This window comes from Ascaphus truei, chromosome 9 (assembly GCF_040206685.1).
Source record: "Ascaphus truei isolate aAscTru1 chromosome 9, aAscTru1.hap1, whole genome shotgun sequence".
In the NCBI taxonomy this organism is placed as follows: Eukaryota; Metazoa; Chordata; class Amphibia; order Anura; family Ascaphidae; genus Ascaphus; species Ascaphus truei.
In genome coordinates this window covers 12,574,543-12,601,281 of record NC_134491.1, presented here as the reverse complement: position 1 = coordinate 12,601,281, position 26,739 = coordinate 12,574,543, and the positions used below count along the sequence as shown (strand labels likewise).

Sequence of the window (26,739 nt, the reverse complement as noted above, 5' to 3'; positions counted from 1 at the left end):
TGTACATCACGCACACCATACATATTACCTTACATTGCATTCCCCTCCCGCAGAAAAGTCATTAGAGATCACACACCTAGCATGTATTAAGATGACATTATGAATATCTTATATACAAAGTTACTCTGCAGTAATGGATATATACAGACTTGTTTACACATTATTCCTGCATGTTAAAGCTGCAGTTCAAGCTGTTCTTTAATTTTTTCCCTCATTCGATATGTGCATCATTACAATCTGCACACTGACAAGTGATTGGCTAAGCTGCTGATCGATCCGTTCTCCTCGGTCGCTGAAGATTCGGCTCAGGGGTTCTTTAATCGCTGTTAGGGCTGCAGACGATTACCCAGGATGCAAAGTTCTGTGTGGAAGATCATATGACCAGACAGGCACTAGATACAATGGGTGCACTGCTAGAGAGAAGGCAAAAGGGGTGTGCCAAAGCCTGTCTCAGAAGAGGAAGGGGATGTGACTTTGTAAATGGTTGCTATAGAAATAAAAATGCGTGTTACATTAGAATACATTAAACATTTCTTTAAAAATTGTTTTAAAAAAAATGCTACAAGTATTTTCTCATAGTACAGAACTGATTAAAAAACACACATAGGATATTGCTTGAACTGTAGCTTTAAAGCAGCAGTCCAAGCTGTTTCTCTCCCCCCCCCCTTTATTATGTGCATCAATACAATCCACACAATAAGTAATTAGCTAAATTGCCGACCGGCAAAGATTCGGCTTTGGGGGTTCACTAAATGGCTGTCAGTGCAGCAGAAGAGGACCAAACATGCAAAGTTCTGTGGGGAAGATCATGTGACCAGGCAGTCACTAGATACTGGTGCCCTGCTAGAGAAGGCATGGCTCAAAAAGGGGTATGCCAGAGTCTGTTTCAGAAGAGGATGTGACTTTGTCAAGTTGCTATAGAAACAAAAAATGCTTGTTACATTATAATACATTAAAAATGTAATTAAGAGTTGTTTTAAAAAAAAAATGCTACAAGTATTTTCTCCTAGTACAGAACAGATTTATTAAAAATAACCACACATGTAGGATATAGCTTGGTCTGCAGGTTTAACAGGTCTGAACATAGAACTCGACCGTTATCCCCTGCTCAGTCTTCCATACTTAAGCTGTTGCATAAAATATTCCTTTAAACACCAGTCTTTTGCCTACTTGGCTGTAGATGGTATTACAAATATTTAGCTATAAAAAGTATAGAGCAAGTGTGAACTGGAAATCTCGGAAAGCGGCATTCATGAGCCAAACAACTGTCATGCAGCCAAAGATTGCTTTAAGTTTATAAACACATTGTGGAATGCTCTAAACACAAATGCAAGTGTCTGATAAAAAATATATATATATTTAATTTTTATTTTATCTCTCCCCTTAGTTGGAGTACCTTTCCGGTATAAAGTGATGAAATATCTCATATACAATCCATTCAACTGGTAGAATCCCACTTGGCACTGTAGTAAGGTATACCCACATTAGTGTCCAGACACATATAACCTTTGTATAGTGTAATGAATGGTGAGATATATCTCCATGACTCGCATGTAGTGCAGCATCCTTGGTGATGGTCCACGTCCTCAGGTACAGGTGTGCTTCAGTCTTCAATCAGGAACAACAAGCGAAGCAAAAAAAAGACAGCACTACTTCCAGCAGATGAGTGATCAAAAAAGGATAGCGTTCCCAAAAGTGAAAAAAAAAACTAATTTATTAGCAACATGGAAAAAAAAAAAAAAAAGCAGCACACAGGCAGAAATGCCCACCGACGCGTTTCAAGCGTTAGCTTTTTATCAAGGTGAATGTTATCTGAACATATAAAGCTCAATATGCGGCTTCCCCTGAGCCTTGCAAGGAAGTCCTCTGTGTACAGCCTGTAGTGAGCTGCAGACTCAGGGCCCTGCTAGAGAGAGATGTATATGAGTTTCAGCTGTCACTTATCTCCCAGGCGGATCACCCCTCCACAGCTACCAGCTATAGAACGGCTTTCCCATTATGCAAAGATATCCAGAGGGCATTTAACCCCCTATTACCAGGTACTACTATTTTATGTACCACCAAGTCTGAGGTCCCCACTGCCAGGCAATGAGCCAATAAATAGGGATAGGCAGAGCCATTAAAGACCATTCACATGTTACATTTAGGATACTCTCAGTGGCCCTACTAAGCGCGAGCAGGTTTAAATTAAATGACCAGTGGTCAATACTTACTGTCAGTATACACATCAGTCACCTCTTTATCTAGTGCGTGACCCCTGTGTATTTACTCATACCACTCCTAGGGCATTTTATATTTATCCTATGCTCTAACCGGGGGTTGTTAATACAATATATACATTTGACCCTAAATTAAGCCTATGCTCTTTTGGGTAATTAACCCCATTTAACACATTACAGTTAAACTTTGTCTCACTTACTGTATCTAATATTGATCTGATCCGGATTTTCACATTAGACAGACTTCAGTGTTTAACAATGGTCATTATTATCTGACACTAGAGGTTGTATTTTAACTTTTTCATTATCCTACTAGGATTCTTTGTGTATACCCCTAGCTACTGTATATGATTAGGACTTTCATTGTCATACGAGTGGTCTCTTGCAGATAAGAAATCATCTAATCTGTAGCATAATCACACTGACCACCGTATAGGGTTGATATCTCCCTTCACATCCACATATGGGGGAACACACACACACACACACACACACACACACAATATTAGATTGTGTTATTCGTGTGTGTGTCAGTCAGTGCTACTTTATTTTATCATCTTGTTATCTATTAAAGATTAATTATATCATTATTACAGAGGAGTGCTAACATAGGGGCCTTTTCTCTCCTCCCTTGTTCTTTCACAAGGTTCAGTTCGAAATCACCTTCATGTGTAATTTAGTGGTAGAGGAAAAAAAAATGATGGCATTGAAACGCCTTGTAAATTAGACTAAAATAATTTTAAAAAAAAGTTAAGAAAACTACTTAAGAACATATTTATGCAAATATTTGGCATGTGTGCACCGTATCCAAGACACATTTGTTTCTGGCAATGAATGCTTTACACAACTTAGAAAAAATAAAATAAAAAAACTATTATTACACTGGATTTATTGACATTGAAGCCAAAATAGAATACTGTAGATTCCACTTCATGCAGTTTTGTTGCAATAAAGAAAACAAAAAACAAACAAACAAAAAAAACTCAGCATTGTAGAAAAAAAATATATATTTTATTTTAAAGCCATGTAACAATAGAAAGTTCACATGTAAAGGGTACAAAACGTGTATATATCTATACTACAGTAGTATAACGGGGAAAGGCGCACTTGTACTACTCCACGGCTTGGCTCATATGCACATCATAAACTAGGGTGTGACCACCATTTGGGACAAAAACGGCACGCCAGAGGACTTCTCAAATGAAAACATCGGCATTTGATGTGGAAGAATCCTTCCACATTAAATGCCGATTTTTTTTCTTCATTTGAGAAGTCCACTGGCGTGCCGTTTTTGTCCCTCGCCTGAGGGAATGTCTTCAAATACAGCTGCACTACAGACATTAGAAAGAATGTAGACAATAGACCAGTTTGAACAATAGAGATTGCCACAAACACAAGGTTTTCTGCATATAGGCAAAACTGGAAATGGCGTTGGGGCAGAAACGGTTCATTAGGCAGTTTTGTGCATCCTGAAAAGGCTTGTCCTAAAAATGGTCAGCAAGAGACAGACGGAGAGACAGAAACCCAGAGCGCGGACGTGGCTTCTCAGAAGAGGCAGATGTGGGTCTCACACGCAGTTAAAATACATATCCAGCTGCAAGAAGAAGGCCGAGAGTTTTACTTGAAAACAGCTATCTAATAGCGGGATCATCTCGTTCCTCAGCTCCCTCAGCACAGGGGCGGCCGATCCAACATCTGCGTTCAGAATCCTGGTAAAGAACTTGTTCCACAGATCTCCGCACTTGTTTCTAAAAACAGACCAGGGAGCTTTGAACACACGGCCCAGCAGATTATACATTCGTTGTTAAACTATTCACACTATGGAGTAACTGGACGGCTCAAAATATGTCAAATAACGGTAGTATCAGGGTTTTATGGGTAAACAAATTCTTCAAAGTGCAGGTCTCCTCTAGGACAGAGGTTCAACATAGAGCTCGACTCACACGTTCATAATGCAATTCCTCATTTATTGTGACAGCCAAGAACAGAGGAGGAACAATGGTTCAGGTCCCATATGGACCTTTCATCATAACAGGTCCACTTGATGAAAGGTCGATATGGGACCCGACACATTGTTCCTCCTCTGTTCTTGGCTGTCACAATAAATGAGGAATTGCATTACGAACGTGTGAGTCGAGCTCTAGACCTGCACTTTGAAGAAGTTGTTTGTCTATGTTGTGTTGGCCGCACAAGCAGGAGTCTCCTCGCCAGAAACCGCTTCCCCGCACTTTAGAACTGTACTATAGGTTTTATGGGTTACATCTTGGTGACTGCCACTATAGAACAGACAGATTTTTTCTAATAGAGGGCTTATTGTGCCATGGTTATGTAATGAAAGTTGTATATTCTCATTCCCTGTAAAGGCCAGCTAAGGTAGGGCAAGAAGATGGGTAATACTTAGAATGCAAGGGGACAAGAAAGCTCAAATAGAAGGGAACACACAACTCCAACGTCTACTCTTACAAATATTTCAAGGACAATTTTGATCTTGTTAAATAAATAGAAATGACTTAATGCATGTCTGATTTTGACTCTATTCCCACACTGAACTCCCTTGGCTACCAGAGGGGCCAGTGAAGCTTGGAGGTCCATCTGGCAGTGAAAGGGGTTAATACTACAGCATGCTGGAGCTCGGATTCGTGCACTACGGGAGGTACTCACATCGGGACCTCTCTGCGGATTTTCCAGGTTGAATCTTCTTGGTACACTTCAAGGGGTTTCCTGAAAACCATTAAGTGCACCACATCTGCAATGCCAAGGAGGTCCACCTGAGAGCATGCAGAAAACGTGGTCAGCAGGATTTGAATCCATCATCCTGTGCATACATGTGAACGGAGTACCCATGGGGCCTTGAAACATACAGATGGGGTGTATTTACTAAGCGGCGCGATTACGTAAAATACATTCCAGTGCCCGAACACACCTTACAGCTCATTCATGGAGTTCATAAGGGAGTATTCTAGCACCGGAAAGGGACTTCTCAGATCGCAAGGCTTAGTAGGCATGCACCGTCATCTACAAAACAGCAAGATGGGGTACCTGCTGGCCAGGCCATTGGAAAATATTGACTGACCAGTCAGGAAATTAATCTCCTTCATTCTCACAGCGGCGAGATGTGAGGTAGCGGCCTCCTGGAAGAAACTACCACCCCTCCAAAGGAATGATAAAAAAAAAAAAAAAAAAAAGAAGGAGAGAGAAGAGGATCAACGAGGTGATGCTCATGGAAAAGCAAAATACAACAAACTTTGATAAAATCTGGGAACCTTCGATAATTGTACGAGTTGAGTCTAACCCCCTATATAGAGGAGATGGATTTAGCTCACAAAAAAAAAAAGAAGTTCCAAACTAATAGATGTAGATACTCGGCGACCGGGGAAGGTCCACGCCCCCACTCTCCCCCCCCCCCCCCACTCCTCTTCCCCATTTCTACCCCCTTTGTATCAAAAGCCCTCTCCCGCCTTAAACCTGTCTCACTTTCTGCCCTGCACCTCTGGAATGCCCTTCCCCTCAATACCCGACTAGCCCCCTCGCTATCCACCTTTAAGACCCATCTTAAAGACACACTTGCTTAAAGAAGCATATGAATAGCACTGTATAATCCTGGACACATGATACATAAAGCTTGGCCCCCTGCAGAAGCACTTACCAGAACTCCCTCCTACTGTCTCTGTACGTTCTCCCTACCTACCAATTAGACTGTAAGCTCCTCGGGACAGGGACTCCTCTTCCTTAATGTTCCTTTTATGTCTGAAGCACTTATTCCCATGACCTGTTATTTATATTATCTGTTATTTATATGATATGTATTACTACTGTGAAACGCTATGTACATTTATGGCGCTATATAAATAAAGACTAACAATACAATACAATTTCTAAGCCCTTCTTCCCTCAGGAAGGCCTCACCTTTGTGGCAATTGCTTTTGCCTCTCTTTTCCCCTAAAAATGTAAAATGTTTTTGTATTGGGCTGTATTTTTTGTGCTCTGTGTGTAAACTGTATAACCGCCTAATAAAACTATTTGAAAAAAAAACCCCCCCAGCAAGATGGGGGTTGAGGTTCGCTTAGTAAAACACATGCCAAAGCTTTGTTTGTCACTCGGTATAACAAGGCTGCTAGAAATGTTTGTTACCCAAGTGGGGTTATGATTACTACTGATAAATAGATCCCGAGTCAACATGTATTGCTTGGAGAAGAGAAAGGGGGAGTGGGGATCCCATGTAAACGTTCAAATACTTCAAGTCTTTCAATAAGGTGTAAGAGGGAAGCATATCAGAGAAATAGAAGTGCTACAACAAGAGGTCATACTCTGAAGCCAAAGGGGGTATGAGAAAGCCCTTCTCTTAATGGTGTCTGAGCTTTCACAGGTATTAGGGGAACGGGCAAGAGGTTTTTATCCACTGTCAATATCTGCGTTTCCATTCATACGAGTCAAAACAAATAACTCCTTTTCCTCCCCCCCCCCAGGGAAAGGTCAGTGCAAGTAACACAGAGTTATCAACTGAGTTTTGAGAAAAGGAGATTGCACCATCAATGGAACGGTTCTGTGCAGTAAGGGCAACGGGAATGTGATCAGATTAATCAGGTTAAACAGAGAACTGATCCATTTACTGGAGGGAGGAATTTGTACTGGGTCCTGTTTTGTGCCCTCTGGATCATTATAAACTATATTATAAGTAGTCACCCAGCATGGACCAAAAGGCAGTGCTTGACAAGAGCCCTTTTAATCCTTGGTTACCATGTTACCCACAAATACTTCCTAGGTAAATCATATCTCTCACACTTACGTGGTAGGGAGACAGTCCATGCATAAGAATCGGTTGAGTTTGTACTATTGGGAAACCAGTTAACGAGGTCATTGTAGGGCACAGCCGCATGTCCACACTATGAGAAAAGTCAATCAGCTTCAGGACGCTGTCCATCTCATTGCAAGAGGACTGGTCGAAAATCCTGTGTTGCGGGAGGTAAGAAATCAAGAAACCAGAGTGAAGATGGGCAATAAAAGTGGAAAATAGGGACAGATAAGGAGACAGTCCTTAGCTAAACATGATTAGGCACATTCATTGAGTAATGTGCAGTTTCCAGCACATTCTTTTCTTGGTCTTTCTTCGTGGGACCACCACATCTACACAATATTAGGATTAGAACTCAAAAGTAGTCCAGATAGGAGTTCTACATAATAGCAGGTCACCCTGAATGGTCCATCAATGCCAGCATCCCGTCTGTGACTGCAGCGAGTCCAACGCACTCGCTGATTCCAGATCAGGGACATTGCATTGGTATCCATCTCGCAAAGGGCTGGATTGTGGACTGACACTGAATACATCTAATCTCCTTTTAAACCCAATAATGCAAAGTTTCAGTCACAACATAGAGTGATAATGAGGTCTATGTGTTGATTGTGCACCGTGGCATATATAGTAGTTATGTGTGCATTGTATGGCTGTAAACCCTCAGTTTGTGGAGGTTATGCATAAAGGCGTACCCCCTGTACTGCGCAACGGACTATAGAGCCCGAGTATCTGCAGAATCACAGACATTATATGGTGATCTAGAACAGGATAGCAGTGGAAGTAGAAAGGACGGCGGACTAACTGGTCTCCGAAGAGTAGAGTCTCTGGTCTCAGATTTCCATGGACAATCTCCGCTGTGTGCAGCTTCTCCACGAGGCTCAGCAGGTTGTATGCAAAAAACACAAACAGTTCCTGGTCTAGTACCTTGATGGTCTGGAGGACATCCTAAGGGAAGGAAGGAGGAAGTATTTACACCTCATTGTTCCCAAAACGTACTTATTCTCTGGCACAAGCGCACACGGCTCAGTGCAACATTCCTCCTAAATAACATATGTGGTCCAATAGCAGTATGAAGCCATTTGATGTGTACGTATGCATCTTTTTTTTTTTTTAAACACACACTCACCTCAACGCTGCAGTGGTTAATATCCTTGTAGAGAGAAATGCAGCCATCCTGGAAGAGGAAACAGTTACTCTGCTCTACAAAATTTGTCTCAAAAGCTTCTCCGAGGCGCTCTTTGAGCTGCAGAGTTATGTAGAAATCCCATGGAACCGGGTGACTGTCCACCTACAGAGACAGGACATATTGTTCACGGGACGTGACAAGCCTAGAACCCACGGCAGGAATGAATCACAAACATATCTGTGTATATTCACACAGATATATTGATGTCACATACATATCTTCCCCACCCCCCCGTCCCAATGAACAGGTATTTATGGCGATAAGCATCATTATCACGATAACATTCTTAATATCGTTATCGTGGGAGTTTCCTTTGTTACTGCCCAAATCTTGGGATAAGAACACAAAAGCATGCGATCCGTGGGGGCAAGGTAAAAGATTGCAGCATGGCTGGTACATAAGGTACATACCTTTAGGGCAACCCCTTTCATGTCTCCCGTGTCACGATCCGCTGGGACCCCCAAATATATTCGGTTTTCCGAACTGAGCAGAATTTCCCTTTTGAGACAATAAGTTTCACAGCCTGCAAGTAAAGGAGGTGTCACTTTGTGCAAAACTGTGACCGCCATGCCCTCAACCGCCCACAAATAGTACGGTAGTTCAATGGTTCAGTTCTACGCAGCGGGTGGAAAAAAAAAAAAAAAAAAAAAAGTGTCGCTGGCATTCAAGGGGTTAAACGATGAGGTTTGATTGACAAGCGCCCAGCACTCATTTGAAGTCAATTGCACATAGTGGAAAAGTTTTCGGGGAGGGCATCATAGGATGTGCTCGAGTATCTCTTTCCAGGAGGAAGTATAAATACTTGGTATGGGGACGCTGGCTGGTGCGTGCGTATACACACACACACCACAGCTATTTGTTATAAATAGTGTGTGTGTGTGTGTGTGTGTGTGTGTGTGTGTGTGTGTGTGTGTGTGTGTGGTGTTTTTTTTTTTTTTTTAAAACCCCCATTGGAGACCGGCACAGACACTGCAGCAAAGGGATTTCATTTCATTTAGAATTCAATGTATGTGGCCACGTGAGACAGTACCACGGACCCCTGCACTGTGCTGTGCTGCAGACCTCTTATAGCAAAAGGGGTTACAGGGGCAGTTCCCCTGCATGTCTCAGGCCACCTCTAGCTTTTACCTGCGTATTTTATTCCCAAACAATGAGAATAAAATGTAAAATGATTGTGGCTGCTAATCCCCGCTCACTAAGTGACACTAGTAGACTTTAAAATAACCTTTTCTGAGAAGATTAAGACATTTTGTCTGATAGGATACTTTGTAGGCTGCATGGCAAACCACTCTGTGCTGCCTGGTGAAGCAGAGACAGAATAAAAAAACAGCAGTGGTCACGTGAATACTCCAAGGCAGGGGTGCACAAAGTTTCCTTCACGCGCCCGTCTCCTCTCCGGCGTCAAATGACGATGCGGGTCATGTGATGTCACATGACCCTGCGGTGTTTTGACGCGTCGCTGGAAGGCAAGGTAATAAAGTTACAGAGGCCTCGCGCTATCCCCGGCTCTTATTTTCAATGCCTTCGGGGGAAGCGTGGGGCCTCCAACAGCTGCAACCCCCACTTTGCGCACCCCTGCTCTAAGGTAGGGGTAGCCAAGACTAATCGCCACCAACAGGTCAAGTTTTCAGGATATCCCTGCTTCAGCACAGGTGGCTTAATCAGCGGCTCAGTGATTGAGCCAACTGTGCTGAAACTGGAATATTCGGAAAACCTGACCTGTTGGTGGCCCTTGAGGACTGGAGTTGGCCACCCCTGCTCTACTGCACGTTTTTGGCCTATTTCAATACATGAAAAAATAAACCAACCTTATCTGTTTTAAAAAGGACGTCACCCGGAGCTCACGTTCAAAATGGTCATATGGGGAGAAGTGCCCCAATAAAAGCTTTTCCTTACCCAGCTCCACCTCTGCCTGCGCCTTCATGATGGGGATTGGACCACTCTCATGGTGAACCGCCGAAGAACTGAACAGTTCAGACAGCGGCTCCAGTAGCTGCCGGCGCAGGTTTGCACCCTGCACGGCTCTAGGGATCTCGCCTGAAAAACAAAAGTACAAACGTGGGTGGCATCAAAAAGCTTCAGTGCTGGAGGGGCATACAGCCCACCAATGATTTAAAAAGCAGGGTTGCCCAGTAAAAGTGTCATACCACATCTCAAATGTATAAAGAGGTAACAACAACTATGTCTCAAACCAGCAGCACGGACTTCATTACATTGTATAGTCATGTTTCCAGCAGCCATTTTTACATAATTTTCACTTTATAGGGTCGGTTGTCCATTGTCGGTTATATGGTGGCAGTGGGAGGCGGCCGAGCGCTCAGCCGTCCCGCATCCAGACCCGTCTCTCCCGTTTGTACATTGAATGTTTGCACTTTTTGTAACCCCAGAGGGGGACTTTGAGCCGACTGTCCACTTGTGCCCCAGCCGTCTGCGGCCAAAAGGCTGGCACTGTTGATCTGGGACGGCGTTTCCTCCTCGGTCTATGTTTGCAGCTTCATTCGTGGCTCTGCTTGGGGTTGGAGGGCGGTCCACCGCGGTGATTGCCAATGGGTAAATCGAAGCTTAACCGGATCAGCTGGTTATGGATTGGTTTCTAAACTGGCGCTCACCCAAATTGGCCGGATTGTAATCCTTGGCTGATCAGCTAATCCAGTTCCACCGGCTGGGAGCCGGTGAACGTCCCCAACGCAGGTACACACACACACACACACACACACACACACACACCTCCAGTCTTGTTAGCCAATTCCACGAGCTATGACATTTACACAAAAGGACGGCTCAGTATACCCAGCCTGCCACTGCATTCGGTAGACATTCTTGGGGGGTGAGCCAAGTGCTACCATGAGCTTCACCCACGGAGCTATAATCCCCGAAAGAAAAAAGACTATTTCCCTGCTCCAAAGAGAGTCCATCAGAGGCCCTGCGGACCTATAACCTGTGCAGCCAAGCTCAGTACGGCCAGCACATACCTTCCACACTTTTGTATACAGTTTATGTCTGTATGCTATTCGTTTGTTGCACAGTTCCTCCCATATTAAACAGGCATCTACAGAAAAGGTCTAGATTGCTTTATTTGCCAGATGGGCTAATAATGCGACGTACCATAATAGTTTGTGTCACAGATTAACCCTTAAACTGCCAGCGGGCGTTGCAGACCTCTAGCAGTGAGAGGGTTAACGAAAGATATGTTCCTATGTGGGAACCACACGGCAGTAAAGCTGCGGATAGATATGGGAGGGGAGACTTACCCAGGCTCTGCTCGCTCACACCAATCACATCATTGAAGAGCTCCAGTTTCTCCGGGACGTGCAGGCTCTTGGAACTGAACGTGCTGGAGACGGAGGACACGGAGGAGCGGGTGTCCTCTTGGCTTGCCTCTAAAATCGGACTGAATACAAAGAGAGCGTTAGTTGGGCGGATGAAAGTCCCTTCCTGGGCTCCGCTGCATGCTGTGCACAAGAGACACTGTTTGCCATCCTTTACTGGTGCTGTGCGGGGGAACCCCGTCTCACAAGCAGCCTATGGGAAAAGCAAGGATATGGCGGTTGCTGTTTCTCTGGTACTTACAAATGGCATTTCTTCGGGGGCCTCTAAAATGGGGACTTGTGTCATTCAAGCCTTTTCTTTACCCTTATGCCATCCTGTCCCTATCAGAGACTCAGTAAGGGGAGGGAAAGAGCGGAAAGGGATTTTTCCTGTGCAGACTCTTGTTGAACACATGGTGACAGACAAAAAGGGAGCAGCAAGAGGAAGCCACTTCTTCCCCAAGTCTCAGCTCAACGTGTTTACAAACCGCCTAAGCCCGGGGCGGCCAACTCCAGTCCTCAAGGGCCACCAACAGGTCAGGTTTTCAGAATATCCATGCTTCAGCACAGGTGGCTCAATCGCTGACTGCATCACCTGTGCCGAAGCAGGGATATCCTGAAAACCTGACCTGTTGGTGGCCCTTGAAGACTGGAGTTGACCACCCTTGGACAAAATAGTTAAAAAGTGACTTATTTTTGATACAGTACGTTAGTATTCCAGAGATATCTTCTTTTTTTTCCATAGGTGAAACGGATTCTTTGCATTACAGGTTAAACGGTGGAAACAAATATACAGGCCAGTTTCAGCCCGAGCCTCGTGCGAGATCCTCCCCCACAAACCTCAGCTTCTTTATGCAGATTGTTTGGTTGTAGGATTCCTCACACACAGGAGTCTTCTCTCTCAGGGGCAGCCTCTCCAGCGCAGGCGCGTTGCTTTTCACGGACTCCTCTGCGCCCAGGTCTGACTCCTCCCGTGCAGCGTTTGCCCCGTGGAAGGGAGTCGATGCCAGGTGAGCAGCTCGCACAAAGTCGCAGGTGTCCTCGGGGTTCGGAAACAAGGTTTTGTTCTCTTCGGAGCTGCCAAAGAGGACTTCTTCGTTCAAGGGTTCGATGCCGTCAAGCTCATCCTTAAAAACAACGAGAGAGAGTAATGCCAGCTCTTCCTCGATGTCGACGAATATCTTAGAAAACGCGTATAAGATCATGTAGGTGGTATTTTAAACCACAAAAAGTGAACGAATGTTATCCAGGAACGTCTGATGAGTGCTGGAGGGGATGTGGGGAGATGGGGAAAATGCTTCATATTTGGTGGAAGTGTAAGAAAATAAAGTGTTTTTTGGGATATGATATTAGAGCAGATTTTCAATATTACCAAGATTAGAATCCCAAAAGACCCGAGTATTTTATTGCTAAACAGGGAAGGGGGTCAAGGGGCACAGAATTAGGAAATCTCTGTTAATACATATGCTCAATGCAGCGAGATGTACTATCGCTGCCAACTGGAAAAGGCTGGATGCACCCACCATGGGACAATGGGAGTCGAGAATATGGGAGGTTATGAGGATGGAACAACTCATATAATAACCACTTTGAGCTTCTCTGGCGGCCATGGTCAGAGTTCACGGTTAATAGAATATTATGAAAAGATGTGAGAGAGGAATCATCTGCCCAAATGGGAATAATAGGGACAATTGGGACGGGCTTGACTTGTTTTTAGATTTTATTTTAAAATCGAATATTTTGTTTCGTGATTGTTCGTATTTATCATTTAAACTGTCAGTGTGTGATATTAGAATATACTGTTGTGTTGTATTGTACTGTATTATACTATATTGTATGTTAACTGTTATAAAAATGAGAATTATAAATAAAGAATGATAAAATAAAAAAATAAAAATAAAAAAAACACGAGACACGGAGGGCAAGGAAGAAGGGACCAGTTTAAGATATAGGTGTGTAAATGTTGAAAGAGTAGCCCAGTGGCAAGAACATCGCTTTTGAAGTGTGTACACACACACACACACACACACACACACACACACACACACACACACACACACACACACATTATCTTTGAGAATCCCAGGACATATTTCTTACCGAGACGGAGAGTGTGGCCTTGATGGGTTTAGCACCGTCTCTCGTTTCAGGAATAGAGAGGGTGCGGCGTTTAGGGGGGAGCATCTGATTCTGGGAGAGCCTGCAAACAGTGAAAGATCCGGTTACATCCCAATGACAAAACTGGAAAATCAAATCGGCACAAAAAAGGTGCCGGCATATACACACAGGCGATATACTCGCATGTGCTCCGTGAACATGTCCACCAAGCCTTAAAGAGCGAGTTACGATCTATTCACGGTTTAACGCAGAAAACCCGCTGGTATTTCTAGTATTTGCCTACAACTGTATTCGGGGTAACTGCGGTCTGGTGGCCAATAGGCAAACGCAATGCCATTGGGAGATGACACCGCGACCACACTGAATTTTTAACTCTTTGCGGGGAAAATAAAATACATTCTGTGTAAAGAGGGATAGTGCCGATCGTTCTTCTATTAAAAAAACAAAACAAAAAAACCCAGTCAGGCAGCAGTAATTGTTGCTTTAAAGTGAGATGTTCTGTCACACAACAATGTGCCCGCTCCCAATACAGACTTTTCAATATTTAAAGAAAAAAAAAAGTCAAAGGAATGTTAAATACAAATAATAGACATAGTGAGTTAGAGGTGACATGTTGTATATTTAGCAGCCCGGCCCGCCTATGCCAGACCTCCTAGCAGTGAGGTTGTTAAAGCAGGGAATGCGTTCTTGCATATGGCTGCCGTGAAAAATAGCACCATATTTATGGCACGTGCGGTGCGGAGGCTCGGAGAGGTCCCCACTTACCCGCTGGATGCAGACTCATCAAATATGGTAAATGGCACATTAGATGAAAAGGTCGCAGACAAATCTAGGGCAGGGGACAAGAAGACACACTGTGACACAAGATAAACACACTGTCACACAAGATGATAACACACTGTCACACAAGATGATAACACTGTCACACAAGATAAGCCAACGGCATTTGCAAAAAGGCTTTAGAAAAATAATATTCGCGCGCCCAACCTCTGCCAACATGTTTTCAAGCCTTGTGGCCAACATTAACTAAGTAGTGCTACTCCACAAGATACTTTCCAGCATGTCAGTACAGGGTGGCCAACTCCAGTCATCAAGGGCCACCAACAGGTCAGGGTTTCAGGATATCCCGTCTTCAGTCGATATCCTTAAACCCTGACCCTTCAGTGGTCCTTGATGACTGGAGTTGGCTAGTCCACAACTGAGCCTGTTTGAGCCACCTGTGCTGAAGCTGGGATATCCTGAAACCTGACCTGTTGGTGGCCCTTGGGACAGGAGTTGCCCCACTGTCAGTGAGGAGATTTAAAGCAGCAATCTGGCTGCGCGTTTTGTGAAGCCCCCGAAGGTTGGGAACCAGCGGGTCCCAGATAGGGATGGGCACATTTTCTGCAGGTTTGCCCATTCCGGTCAGTCGTGGATCAGTCTCAGAAAGCAGAGTCCGGGCTTATTACTGTCTCTGAAAATCCGCAAACCCAGTCACATTTATTTTATACACCAATACAGCGGTACCGAGAAGGGGGCCGCCATGTCTGCGCATGCGCAGAAAGGGGACAAACGAGTTTGCGCATGCGCAGAACGGAAGAAGTCCCAGAAAACCGGCGATTCCGCTTCTCGGCGATTTCCGTTTTGCGGCACCGCCAAAGAACGGAACCCGCCGCATGAGCGGGGCCCGCCTGTATATGAAATTAGTTGGCCAACGGGACGCCGTTCAAATCCAGACCCGGGAAAATGGGTCCACGAATAGGATTAGCCACAGGTCTGAGCAGCGACAGTGGCGCCATCCTGTGGCTGGTTTCGTTCATTGCCAGAGCTGCGGCCTGAATAGCAGAGGTCGTGGGTTCTGGTCCTGTTGTCACAATACCCCATTTCTCACTAGGTGCCGTAGGACCTGCATTGGCAGTATAGGTTGTATGGAAATATTTTAGGCAGTGTGGGGTGAGAGTAATTTAAATATACTTTGCAGGTCTCATTAGCATATCTCCCAGGGTTCAGCGCACAGATGTCTCCCCACATGCTGTTTGGAGGGTGGTCTGAGGGGATATGTATTGTACTTGGGACGCTACTAAAGTAGGTCCATCCCTCCCTCCTATTTCAGGATCTGTAAATTCTAATTGAATTTCACACGGGCGGATGAGAAGACATTTGTGCGGATTGAGAATGATGGCAGAATCGGGAGACTCCGCCCACATTTTTAACTGTCCAATCCTGCTTTGGACACCCGGGCGCGGATCAAATGATGACTAATTCGCCCACCTCCGCTTCCAGAAGCTACACTGCATTATTTTCAGCTGGGGGGGGGGGGGGGGGGGGGGGAACCCCAGTGATTTAAATATACTTAAATGGCAAGTTAAATCTCCCCCAGCAATCTGGCCAATAAGAAGCCGCCACATCAGCCAAATTAAAAAAAAGTTATGCCTCTCCCTATAACAGCAAGTATCTCTGGACCAAAAAGGGGTCCCAGGGGCTCAATATAACAGGGTTCTGCACCTCCTGAGATACTCTTGGTCCCATCAACAGCAAAAACTGGGGGGGGGGGGGGGCGGGAGAAATGAAATATAATGGACTTACCCATGGAGGAGGGCAGGTTCTGCGGCACAAGTGGCACTGGCAGGACCCCCGGGCTATTAAAAGGGAATATGAAAGGTCATTAATCTTAACTTTTTAAACCGATTATATTAAGCAATCCAGATACATTTAACAGAACAGTTTGTTTAAAAATAAAAGCAGAAAGTGTAAATTGAACCAATGTACTGTACTGGCAGAGGTGTCTACACGGCAAGATTTACTAACAATTCTACTGCCCGAAAACAAACAAAACGGGTTAACCCAGAAAGGAAACGGGATAAAACTCCCTATAACTCTTCCCAACCGCCCACACATCGCAAGCACATATACAGGAGGCAGCGGTGCTAGAAACCACCTTATTACAGCAAGATGTTCGCTAAATGGCAATGCCATATTAACCCGATGAGTGCGCGACACCTGCAGGTTACTCGCGCACTGAAAAGAGTTTCACCAAGGGGGGGGGGGGAAAGGAGCAGACGACAGAGAGCGAGAGAATTAGCCGTATCACCCAGATGAACCTGCCTCGGTACATCGGGAGCAGTGCAAGGGGAGTCGCTGCTCAGAAGTGTTTCCGCCGCACTTTGCCCGCTCTCCGCTTCGGAACATGTTGCAGCTCCCGCCGAGTTACACGAGAAGCTCCTGGGCCCCTCGTCCTGTGCCGGCTGCAAGGGAAGAGAAACGGTTTATATCGTACATTACACGTCACATTTACTCAGCGGTGACCATACACCCCATTACCAATAACAGCGGCAGTGGGCAAAGCGGCTTACAAAAAGGGAGTTGTACTAGGAAATCCAAGAGACTCCAAAACAGATCAGAGTGTGGGACAGCGCTTGTTAGCCCTGATGTTATCAATATACGTATATATTCCAAAATTAATTTTAGAAGAAGTGGAAGTATAAGTTAATAAAAAATAAATTAAAAAAAAGTAATGATACCGTGTGCTTGCAAATAATTTTTTTTAAATTACCGTATATAGAGTTATTTTAGTGGTAGTTCATACTTTTCAAACCAAACTGACCACTGGAAAACAGCCTGATATTATACCGAAATAAAAAGCAGCAATTGTATAAAGGAGACAGGGAGTTCCTACCCCGAAAAGCTTACACTCTAAGCTGGGAATCTAAAATCATTATTTGAAAGAAGAGTTCAAATTCAGTTATTCCAACAGCCTATTTAGGACAAAGGTATTCAGGAAAAAGAAGAGACGGGAGACCTGGAGAGAATTTTGCAGACATGCAAATTAAAAATATATGATTCACATCAGTAAAAAGCCTTTTAAAAAAATCAATCAAGTCCCAATTATATCTGAACGGCTATTCAACACCAATCTGGCGATCTGTCCCACAAAATATGTTCTTCGTTCGTCATTAGAGCGATTATCTTTACGTGATAAATTGAAATGACTCATGTGAAATACTTAGAATAATCTGTCTCCCGATCCCCTCTAAAGCATCGGGAGTCATTCACGGGAGTCATTCAATTCCGAATACTGATGGCACTTTTGTTTTTCAGTACCACACAGGACAATAGATTTCAGGGGGATGGAGTTATTTTGCTTTTGTTAATGGGTTTTTTTGTATTCCCAATGGGTGATGCATTCCAAATAAAGCAAAAGGAAGTAAGCAGAAGCGCCTACCCTTGCATGAGCAATGCTGGAAAGTACTGACACGAATGTAAAATCGTACACCGGTGCTTATAGTTACTCCATGAAAGGTACATTCATTGCACCCACATTTATTTATATTCTTTAAATTATGCGTTTCAGATAAAAAAAAACAAAAAACAAACAAAAACCCAAGCATAATTGTTATTGTAATTGGCCATTTCCACGACACTCAGGAATGCTTCTCCCCTATTTCCAGAGCTCCGAACACATCTCCTCCAACCCAGGTTATAGTTCAAAGAAGGGCGGGGGGACGTGCTGGTCCTTTCTTCCCTGTAGTAACACAGGAGGGAGAGGGAGGAGGGGGTATGATACCTTGTATTGGACAAACAAGTAGTAGATGATATGTTACAAGCTTCCCAATCTCCCAGGGTTAGACCTGATGAAGGACCCTGCGAGGTTGGAAAGTTTATAACATCTACTACTTGTTGGCCCAATAAAAGGCCTCATACCCCCTCCTCCTTCCCTCCCTACTCAGCTGCAGGTTATAGTTCCCTGAACGGCAGCAGCCCTACAGTAAGAGATATTAAGGGGAGCGGGAGAGGAGTGGCATTGCAATGGAGCAGGAAGCCATGAGCGATGACATCTCATGGTTTCATCCATCAACGGTGCCGGGATTCTTTTATACAAAATCGGGCCACTGGATTTGCGAAGATAGACAGTTATATTAACCCTTCCAGTGCCACAGAGCAGCGATGGAGTTAAAAAGAAATAAATAAAAATGCTTTCTGGGTGAAGGTTTCGGCTGCGAAGTATTAATAGTGCACCTGCTGTGCCGCGGTCTGCTCAGCGCCGACAGACTTTTCTTTCAGCTTCTTCTCCATCTCCGCAATCTGCCGTTCCATCTCCTTTCTCCGCAGAGCTCTGGCCTCCAGCGCCTCTGCAAAAGGGACATAAAAAAAGGTATTAGAATTATTCCATAAAATATATTCTTTTAAGTTACTGCACTTTGATTGAAAGAAGCCAACAAAACAAGAAAGAAGCCTTTTTAGAAACAAGTGATTGTAACCCAAGTTTTTTTTTATTTTTTTAATTGCAGGGTCACTGCAATTTATCTGATTTTTAAGGGTGTAATCCCTATTAATTAGCCCCCCATAAAGACACCTTAATAACAACGTGTTGGAGCAGAATTTCCCCACAGACCCATTCACCCGACTGCATTGTACCTGCTCTCTTCTTGCGCATTTTTGGGACGTAGATTTCCGCCCTGATCTCCTCAAAGGAGAACTCCTCCATGCCAGCGTACACCTTGTCCTTGCAGTACATCACCTTCTCCTCCCTGCCCTGCGCATTGTTCTGCACCCGCTGCAGGGGGTCCTCCTCCTTCCCCGGTTTACGGGCACTCAGGACACTGGTGATTGCGGGGTTAATCTTGCACGGGGTTCTGAGAGGCAGCAGAGGGTCACTTATTTAGGTGGCTCATTTGGGTTAAAAGAAGGAGGGGGGGGTGGGGGAGGGGTTGGTTCTCGAGATACTTCCTGGGGAAGTTACCAATATTACGTCCTGGTTTTTAAAGGGTATGTAATTGGCCGTCAAATAGGAAACAACAACTGATGTTACAGCTTCCTATTGGCCTGAGATTTAGCAGCCATTTTGTTTACCTAGTGGGTTGATTTAAATCAAGTAACTTCAGCGGTACATATATGGATAACCATGAGGTTCCCGGAGCGGAGGTTAGCGCGGTAAAGCACCGCGGACCCTTTATTGCTACATTCCAACCTAATGAAGCCTGAAACCCAACATGAACCGCCTGTCCTACCTGCACCCGCTCTAAACACACAACCCCCAAACTTACACTGTTTGCTGCTGGGCCGATTCCTCAACGTAGGGGGTGAAGCTGGGCATGGTGTGGGGAGGCTGCGTGTCGGGGTTCCCGTGGCTGCTGCGGCCTGACTGAAACAGAACCAGAGGTGATTGTCTCCGCACATCGATGCCTGGTCAGTGCAATGCTAGCTAGGAGCACTTGGGATCATGGTGCTTTTTTAGTAAAAAAAATCGGGACATAACCATTGAAATGGAAGATGTTGCGAGGCTGATAAATAGGACCGCGCCATTAACCGGTGTGATCATTAACCGTGCAATACAAACACACCGAGCTTTCAGGGATAACCAGAACACGAGGATGGGGGGCGACTACACGTAACCGTGTCTTCTCAGTGTATGCGCGTTGCTTACCCGCCCGGCGTTCCACGGCCCTGCTCTCAGCTCGTTTTCCTTTGCCCGCGCTGGTGGAGGCGCTACCCATTGCTGCGGGTTTAGTGAGGGGAGCTCTGCATGAACAGGGCCCGCGCCGTTCTCATCAAACACTGCGATGCGGGACTGGCCCGGGATCTGCTGCGGGGGAGCAGTTTGGGCGCTGTGGCCTTGGTTACGGACTAGAAAACATGGGCAATTCATGTAAGGGTTAAACCACCTCACTGCCAGAGGGCCTCGGCAACACATACCGCCTCACGTTATAAATGCTTTATAAATAATATTACATGCTGCGCGGCACAGAAGTTTTTGTAGGAAGAAGCCCCCAGTCCCGTGGAAATTATAGTCTTACAGGGTAAAGTGGCATACTCAAGGTCACAAGGACGCGGGATCTGAACCATACTCACCACTTCAAATACTGATAACCATTAGACCAACCTCCCTATATACCTCTTCCGCAGAAAAGAATAGCGCACGCGGTCTTTTAGAAGCGACAAATCTTCTTAATACGAAAAACCCGTTTCGGTCCATCAGGACTTTCGTTAGGACCCGAAGGTCTAGTGGGATTGACACTTTGGTTTTAATAAATAACAAAAAGGATGTTTTGGTATATTCTAAAGCAATGTGTGCTCTGGGCTCTTGGGCGGACTGATTTCGTTGTTAGGCAGCACTACATCCCCAGGGAAGCCCCACTGCAGAACACACACGTTCTTGGTATTACAATGAAACATTTTGCTTTGCAATCCTTTGTTGTTAAGTCAACTCTACATATTATGGTAGAAAAATTAGGAAAGAAAACAGCCAGTTGGCCAGTTGGTAAATGGCTTTTAAATGAGGTTCTTCCCATTCCAGGACAGTGCTGCTTACACTTTCCCTTCCGAGTTACAGGTCGCCTTGAACACGTACGTTTTATGGCGTCTCCCACGCGGCTGACTGGGGCTCTTGCTTTGTTCTTCCCTCTGGACTTCAGATCCGCCAGGGAGCTGCGCTGCGGGTCCGGGACGTCAGAGTCCTCGGCCTCCGTTCCCTCGGAGATTCCTTGCACAACCTGACGGGAAACCCGAGCCTGGAACTGCCTGGAAGCAAAGGTTTACATGCCATCCCTTGTATTCAAGGACCCTATATAATGTCACAGAGCTTTCGCACCATACCGTCCCTGAACTACCCACACATTGCAGTGCGTAGGATGGAAGTCTATTGGTTCATCTCACAAGATTCACGATCAAACACGCTTTACTGCAACACACCCATCAGTGACTAACACACAAGCATCACGGAGCTGTAAAGTAGCATGGGGAACGCAGTTATCACATAATCTAAGTGGCCCCTGCGGAGGGTAAAAGGGAATAATCTCATAAAAGGCCCTTAATAAAATCTAAAAAACCTCAGAGGGGAACAGCCCCCACCCCAGGGGTAATTACAGATCCTGACCCCATTATATGGTCTCCTCTGTGCTTCTTCTGACTGATTACTAGCTCTCAGTCCTTGTAACGATTGTATTTATCTAGGACTTAAGTATTGTTCAAAGGGTCTTATCACCCTCCCTGTTGATTTACGGGCGGAGGAGGCTCAAACCAGAGCAGTCTCTAAGTGTCCCATTTATCACCTTCCAACAAAAGGTTATCTTGCTAGAGATCCAGATGGGTAGACTGGCTGGCATTCCATTTGTATATGGGGGGCTACAGAAATGAGACCCCAGAGTTCTACTGCGCCTGTGCCAGCTAGCAGGGGGGCATGTACTAAAATGTGTTTCCCCATCAAAGATTGGCTGGAGGTAATTGAAAACCAATCACAGGTACTTAAGGTTAAGGATAGAGGGACAAAAGGTTTATAAACTGCTGTTCCCCATATATCCTTTGTCTTCGTTCTTCGTTTGCTGATATCACCTGAATGATTACCTGATTGCTGAAGAGAAATGCTACATCAAACTTCCCATTTCCCAACCCCTAAGTAAGTGTACTTCTTGTCTGTTACTGTATTATTCGTGTGTTCACCTATCCTAAGGAATAAAATCACATTATTATATCTTAAGCCTCGTTCAGTTCAAACCCAGTTATTTTTGTGTAATATTAATAGACCTGTGTAGGCTATCCTCACAGGCATATTAATACAACTAGCTAGCAGCCATGCTTGTAAGCAGATATGCTTGTAAGTAGAAATGTTTCAAGTAGAATATGAAGTTTAAAAAGGAAGGAAGACTATTGAATCACTCACTCATCTCATCTCTTCTCTTTCCTCAGGTAAAAACATATTCCAATTGTCTGTCTATCCTGATATCCTCCCCTGCTGTGTATTTAGTTCTATTTAGGTAAAAACATATTCCAATTGTCTGTCTGTAAATCATCCCCCTAGTGTCTTAATTTAATTCAGCTTTCACACTTGTGCAAGGCAAGGCAACACCCACCTTAGAAAAAACATTTGCTTTAACTACCCTCACATGTGCTAATTAAGTTTGTTGTGCCAACCAGGTGACTTTCTAAAAGTATATAAGAAAACTCCTAACAGCCATTGCTGCTAGCAGCCATGCTTGTAAGCAGATATGCTTTTAAGTAGAAATGTTTCAAGTAGAATATGAAGTTTAAAAAGGAAGAAGAAATGTTTCAAGTAGAATATGAAGTTTAAAAAGGAAGTAGAAATGTTTCAAGTAGAATATGAAGTTTAAAAAGGAAGTAGAAATGTTTCAAGTAGAATATGAAGTTTAAAAAGGAAGTTTAATAAGAAGTGGAAAAGTGGACATCACCTACTGCTTCTGATTCCTGCTTTTGATCTACGTTGGAAAAGAGGATATCATCTAAGACTGCACATCTCAACACTTAACTATTGCTGTGATGCCGCCTTTATTTTTTATATTTGCTGCAACCTCACTTATTTTCAAATTATGCACTTCCTTCCACCAGTCTCCTTATGTCTCTAACTCTATTCATATATCTCCATCTCTCCTTTCTTCCCCACTTCTCAGTTCACATGAACTCCTTTCTTACCTGCGTCCTCTGTCACCACACAGCTATACACCCTGCACTAAAACACACCCCTACAAATCACCCTCACACATCCTCTTTCTATCCATGCTTCTCCACCTTGCTTCTGGGGATATCTCTCCCAATCCTGGCCCCTGCCTTATTTCTACTTGCTCTCGTCCTCGCCTCCCACATACAACTTCTACTCCTTCTGGTGTCAACCCCTCCAACCTCATTACCCATCCCCTGCCACCCTTCCTCCTCTCTCCCTTTCTCCTGTGCCCTTTGGAATGCTCGCTCCCTCTCTAACAAGTTCCTCTCTGTACATGACTTCTTTCTCTTTCACTCCCTGCTTCTCTTTGCAATAACTGAGACCTGGCTCACTCAGTCTGACTCTGCTCTGGAAGCTGCCCTCTCTTATGGTGGCCTTTCCTTCTCCCACACTCCGCGCCCTGATGGCAGGGGTGGAGGTGTGGGGCTCCTGCTCTCCTCTCTCTGCCGTTACTGAACTCTTCCTATTCCCCCCTCTCTTGCCGTTCCCTCCTTTGAGGTTCACACTGTCCAGATCTTCTCTCCTCTCCCTGTTCATGTGGCGGTCATCTATCGCCCACCTACCTCTACTCATCCCCCTTCTGCCTTTCTCTCTCACTTTGAATCCTGGCTCTCTTTCTTCCTCTCCTCAGACTCCCCTGTTCTTCTCCTTGGGGACTTCAATTGCCACATTGATGACCCCTCTCTCCCTTGGGCTTCCCGCTTTCTTTCTCTAACCTCTTCTTTTGGCCTTCAACAGTGGACTGCAGCCAGCACCCACAAGGATGGCCACTACTTAGACCTGGTTTTCACTAAAAACTTCTCTCTCTCCGATTTCTCCATTTCCTCTCTCTGACATCATCTCATCTCATTCTCTCTATCTCGCTTCTCCCCTTCTCCACCTCCATCTACCCCCCGGTTCTGCAGAAACCTGCGCTCTATTCACTTACCTGACTTTGAGTCCACTTTACGCTTCTCTCTCTCCTCTCTCAGCCCTGCTACAGACCCTGACAACCTGGTCAGGAACTACAACTCTGTCTTGTCCTCGTCTCTTGATCTACATGCCCCGCTTTCTCTCTGCCGCCCTCACCCTTTTAACCCTAGACCCTGGTTAAATTCCCACACGCGCATGCTGCGTTCCTCCACTCGTTCCTCTGAACGCCTCTTGAGGAAATCTCATACTCTCGCAGACTTCCTTCACTACAAATTTATGCTATCCTGTTTCAACTCTGCCCTCTCGCAAGCTAAACAAGCCTACTTTTCTACTCTAATCAACATGCACAAGTCTAACCCACGCCGACTATTCTCTGTCTTTGATACTCTACTCAAACCACCCTCAGCTGCCTCTCCTTCCTCCATCTCCGCTCAAGACTTTGCTGACTATTTTAAGGAAAAGGTGGAATCCATACGTCAGAACATCCCCTCTGTTTCTTCTTCCCATCCTACACCTCTTCCTAACTCTCCTCCTGCCTTCCTTGACTCTTTTTCCACTGTCTCAGAGGAGGATGTGTCGCTGTTGATCGCCACTTCTCCCTCTACCACTTGCCCTCTTGACCCCATTCCCTCCCATCGCCTAAAACCTCTTGCTCCTACTATAATCCCTACGCTCACACACATTTTTAACTCCTCCCTCTGCTCTGGAACCTTTCCATCCTCCTTCAAAACATGCAACAGTCATACCATTACTCAAAAACAGCAAGCTTGACCCTACCTGTCTTTCTAACTATCGACCTGTCTCCCTCCTGCCTTTTGCCTCTAAACTCCTTGAACGTCTTGTATTCTCTCGCTTGCTCCATTTTCTCAACACCTATTCTCTCCTAGACCCTCTACAATCTGGCTTCCGCACTGCTCACTCCACGGTAACAGCCCTCACTAAAATAACTGACGACCTCCATGCTGCCAAAGACAGAGGTCATTACACTCTGCTCATATTACTCGACCTCTCTGCAGCATTTGACACCGTGGACCACCCTCTTCTCCTTCACATTCTCCATACTCTTGGCATTCGGAACAAAGCTCTATCCTGGATCTCATCCTACCTCTCCCATCGTACTTTCAGTGTCTCTTCTGCTAACACCTACTCTATTGATCTCTCTGTGGGGGTACCCAAGGGCTCTGTCCTGGGACCTCTTCTCTTTTCTCTGTATACACTCTCTCTAGGTGACCTAATAACATCTTTTGGGTTTAATTATCACCTCTATGCTGACGACACACAAATATATTTCTCAACACCTGACTTACACCTGCTGTACAAACCAAAGTTTCTGAATGTCTCTCTGCTATATCATCCTGGATGGCCCTCCGCCGCCTTAAACTCAACATGGCTAAAACAGAGCTCCTCATACTTCCTCCCAAACCTGGCCCTACTACCTCCTTCCACATTACTGTTGGAACTACGATTATTCACCCAGTAGCCCAAGCACGCTGCCTTGGGGTCACACTCGACTCCTCTCTCACATTTGCCCCTCACATTCAAAACATTTCTAAAACCTGTCGCTTTTTCCTCCGCAATATAACAAAGATACGCCCTTTCCTCTGTTGCTCGACTGCTAAAACTCTGACTCAGGCCCTCATTCTCTCCCGTCTTGATTACTGTAACCTCCTCCTGTCCGGCCTTCCTGCCTCTCACCTGTCTCCCCTACAATCTATCCTAAATGCTGCTGCCAGAATCACTCTACTCTTTCCTAGATCTGTCTCAGCATCTCCCCTCCTGAAATCCCTCTCCTGGCTTCCGATCAAATCCCGCATCTCACACTCCATTCTTCTCCTCACTTTTTTAAAGCTTTACACTCTGCTGCCCCTCCTTACATCTCAGCCCTAATCTCTCGTTATGCACCATCCAGACTCTTGCGTTCTTCTCAAGGATGTCTTCTTTCTACCCCCTTTGTATCTAAAGCCCTCTCCCGCCTTAAACCTTTTTCATTGACTGCCCCTCACCTCTGGAATGCCCTTCCCCTCAGTACCCGACTAGCACCCTCTCTATCCACCTTTAAGACCCACCTTAAGACACACTTGCTTAAAGAAGCATATGAATAGCACTGTGGATATTCTGAACACACGATACATAAAGCTTGGCCCCCTGCAGACACACTTACCAGAACTCCCTCCTACTGTCTCTGTACGTTCTCCCTACCTACCAATTAGACTGTAAGCTCCTCGGAGCAGGGACTCCTCTTCCTTAATGTCTAAAGCACTTATTCCCATGATCTGTTATTTATATTATCTGTTATTTATTGGATTACCACGTGTATTACTGCTGTGAAGCGCTATGTACATTAATGGCGCTATATAAATAAAGACATACAATACAATTTATAAGGCAGGTTTCTTACCGGTGATGGACCTCCAGTTTGTCCATGGGTTCTGCTTTGTGTTGGATACCCTCCTGGAAAATGGAGTCTGCCTTCTTGAAATTGCCCCGGGACTCGTACTGTTCCGCCCACGTGATGTAGAGCAGGGCAAATGAGATACCGATTCCTTGGCTGTGCAAGTAACTGTACACTTCCAGCGGCTCGGAGCAGAAATGTGCCTACAAACACAAGGCAGAAACATTCATTGAGGCTGTGAAACTTCACTCACTTATCCTACAGTCTTAAAAACACTATTGCTGCAGTAGAATTCATGTTAAATAAACCGACGGGTTTCTGTTACATATAATTTATAACAGTACAGTATAGCACTTAATAACCTCTTTCAATCATCAGAGCG

At 45.0% G+C, this 26,739-nt stretch overlaps 1 protein-coding gene across 6 annotated transcripts in view; it reads right to left on the bottom strand.

Annotated features, from left to right (window-relative positions):
• Nucleotides 1-3,208: 3,208 nt before the first annotated feature.
• The window catches only part of BUB1B (BUB1 mitotic checkpoint serine/threonine kinase B), a 30,867-nt gene continuing 7,336 nt past the window's right edge, over nt 3,209-26,739 (bottom strand). For 5 of the 6 annotated variants that reach the window (XM_075613358.1, XM_075613362.1, XM_075613360.1 and 2 more), the window contains 19 exons: nt 26,364-26,560; nt 20,951-21,120; nt 20,027-20,226; nt 19,647-19,744; nt 19,018-19,235; nt 18,619-18,731; nt 16,708-16,847; nt 16,189-16,241; nt 14,389-14,452; nt 13,606-13,705; nt 12,346-12,632; nt 11,449-11,588; nt 10,094-10,234; nt 8,608-8,720; nt 8,138-8,299; nt 7,814-7,956; nt 7,006-7,168; nt 4,881-4,987; nt 3,209-3,967 (listed from right to left, as the gene is read on the bottom strand). In XM_075613358.1, the coding sequence (XP_075469473.1) occupies nt 3,787-3,967; nt 4,881-4,987; nt 7,006-7,168; nt 7,814-7,956; nt 8,138-8,299; nt 8,608-8,720; nt 10,094-10,234; nt 11,449-11,588; nt 12,346-12,632; nt 13,606-13,705; nt 14,389-14,452; nt 16,189-16,241; nt 16,708-16,847; nt 18,619-18,731; nt 19,018-19,235; nt 19,647-19,744; nt 20,027-20,226; nt 20,951-21,120; nt 26,364-26,560 (2,790 nt within the window). In that variant the 3' untranslated portion in view covers nt 3,209-3,786. Of the gene's footprint in view, nt 3,968-4,880; nt 4,988-5,201; nt 5,361-7,005; nt 7,169-7,813; nt 7,957-8,137; nt 8,300-8,607; nt 8,721-10,093; nt 10,235-11,448; nt 11,589-12,345; nt 12,633-13,605; nt 13,706-14,388; nt 14,453-16,188; nt 16,242-16,707; nt 16,848-18,618; nt 18,732-19,017; nt 19,236-19,646; nt 19,745-20,026; nt 20,227-20,950; nt 21,121-26,363; nt 26,561-26,739 lie in introns of those variants that run through there. The other variant, XM_075613363.1, reaches the window with a different exon arrangement.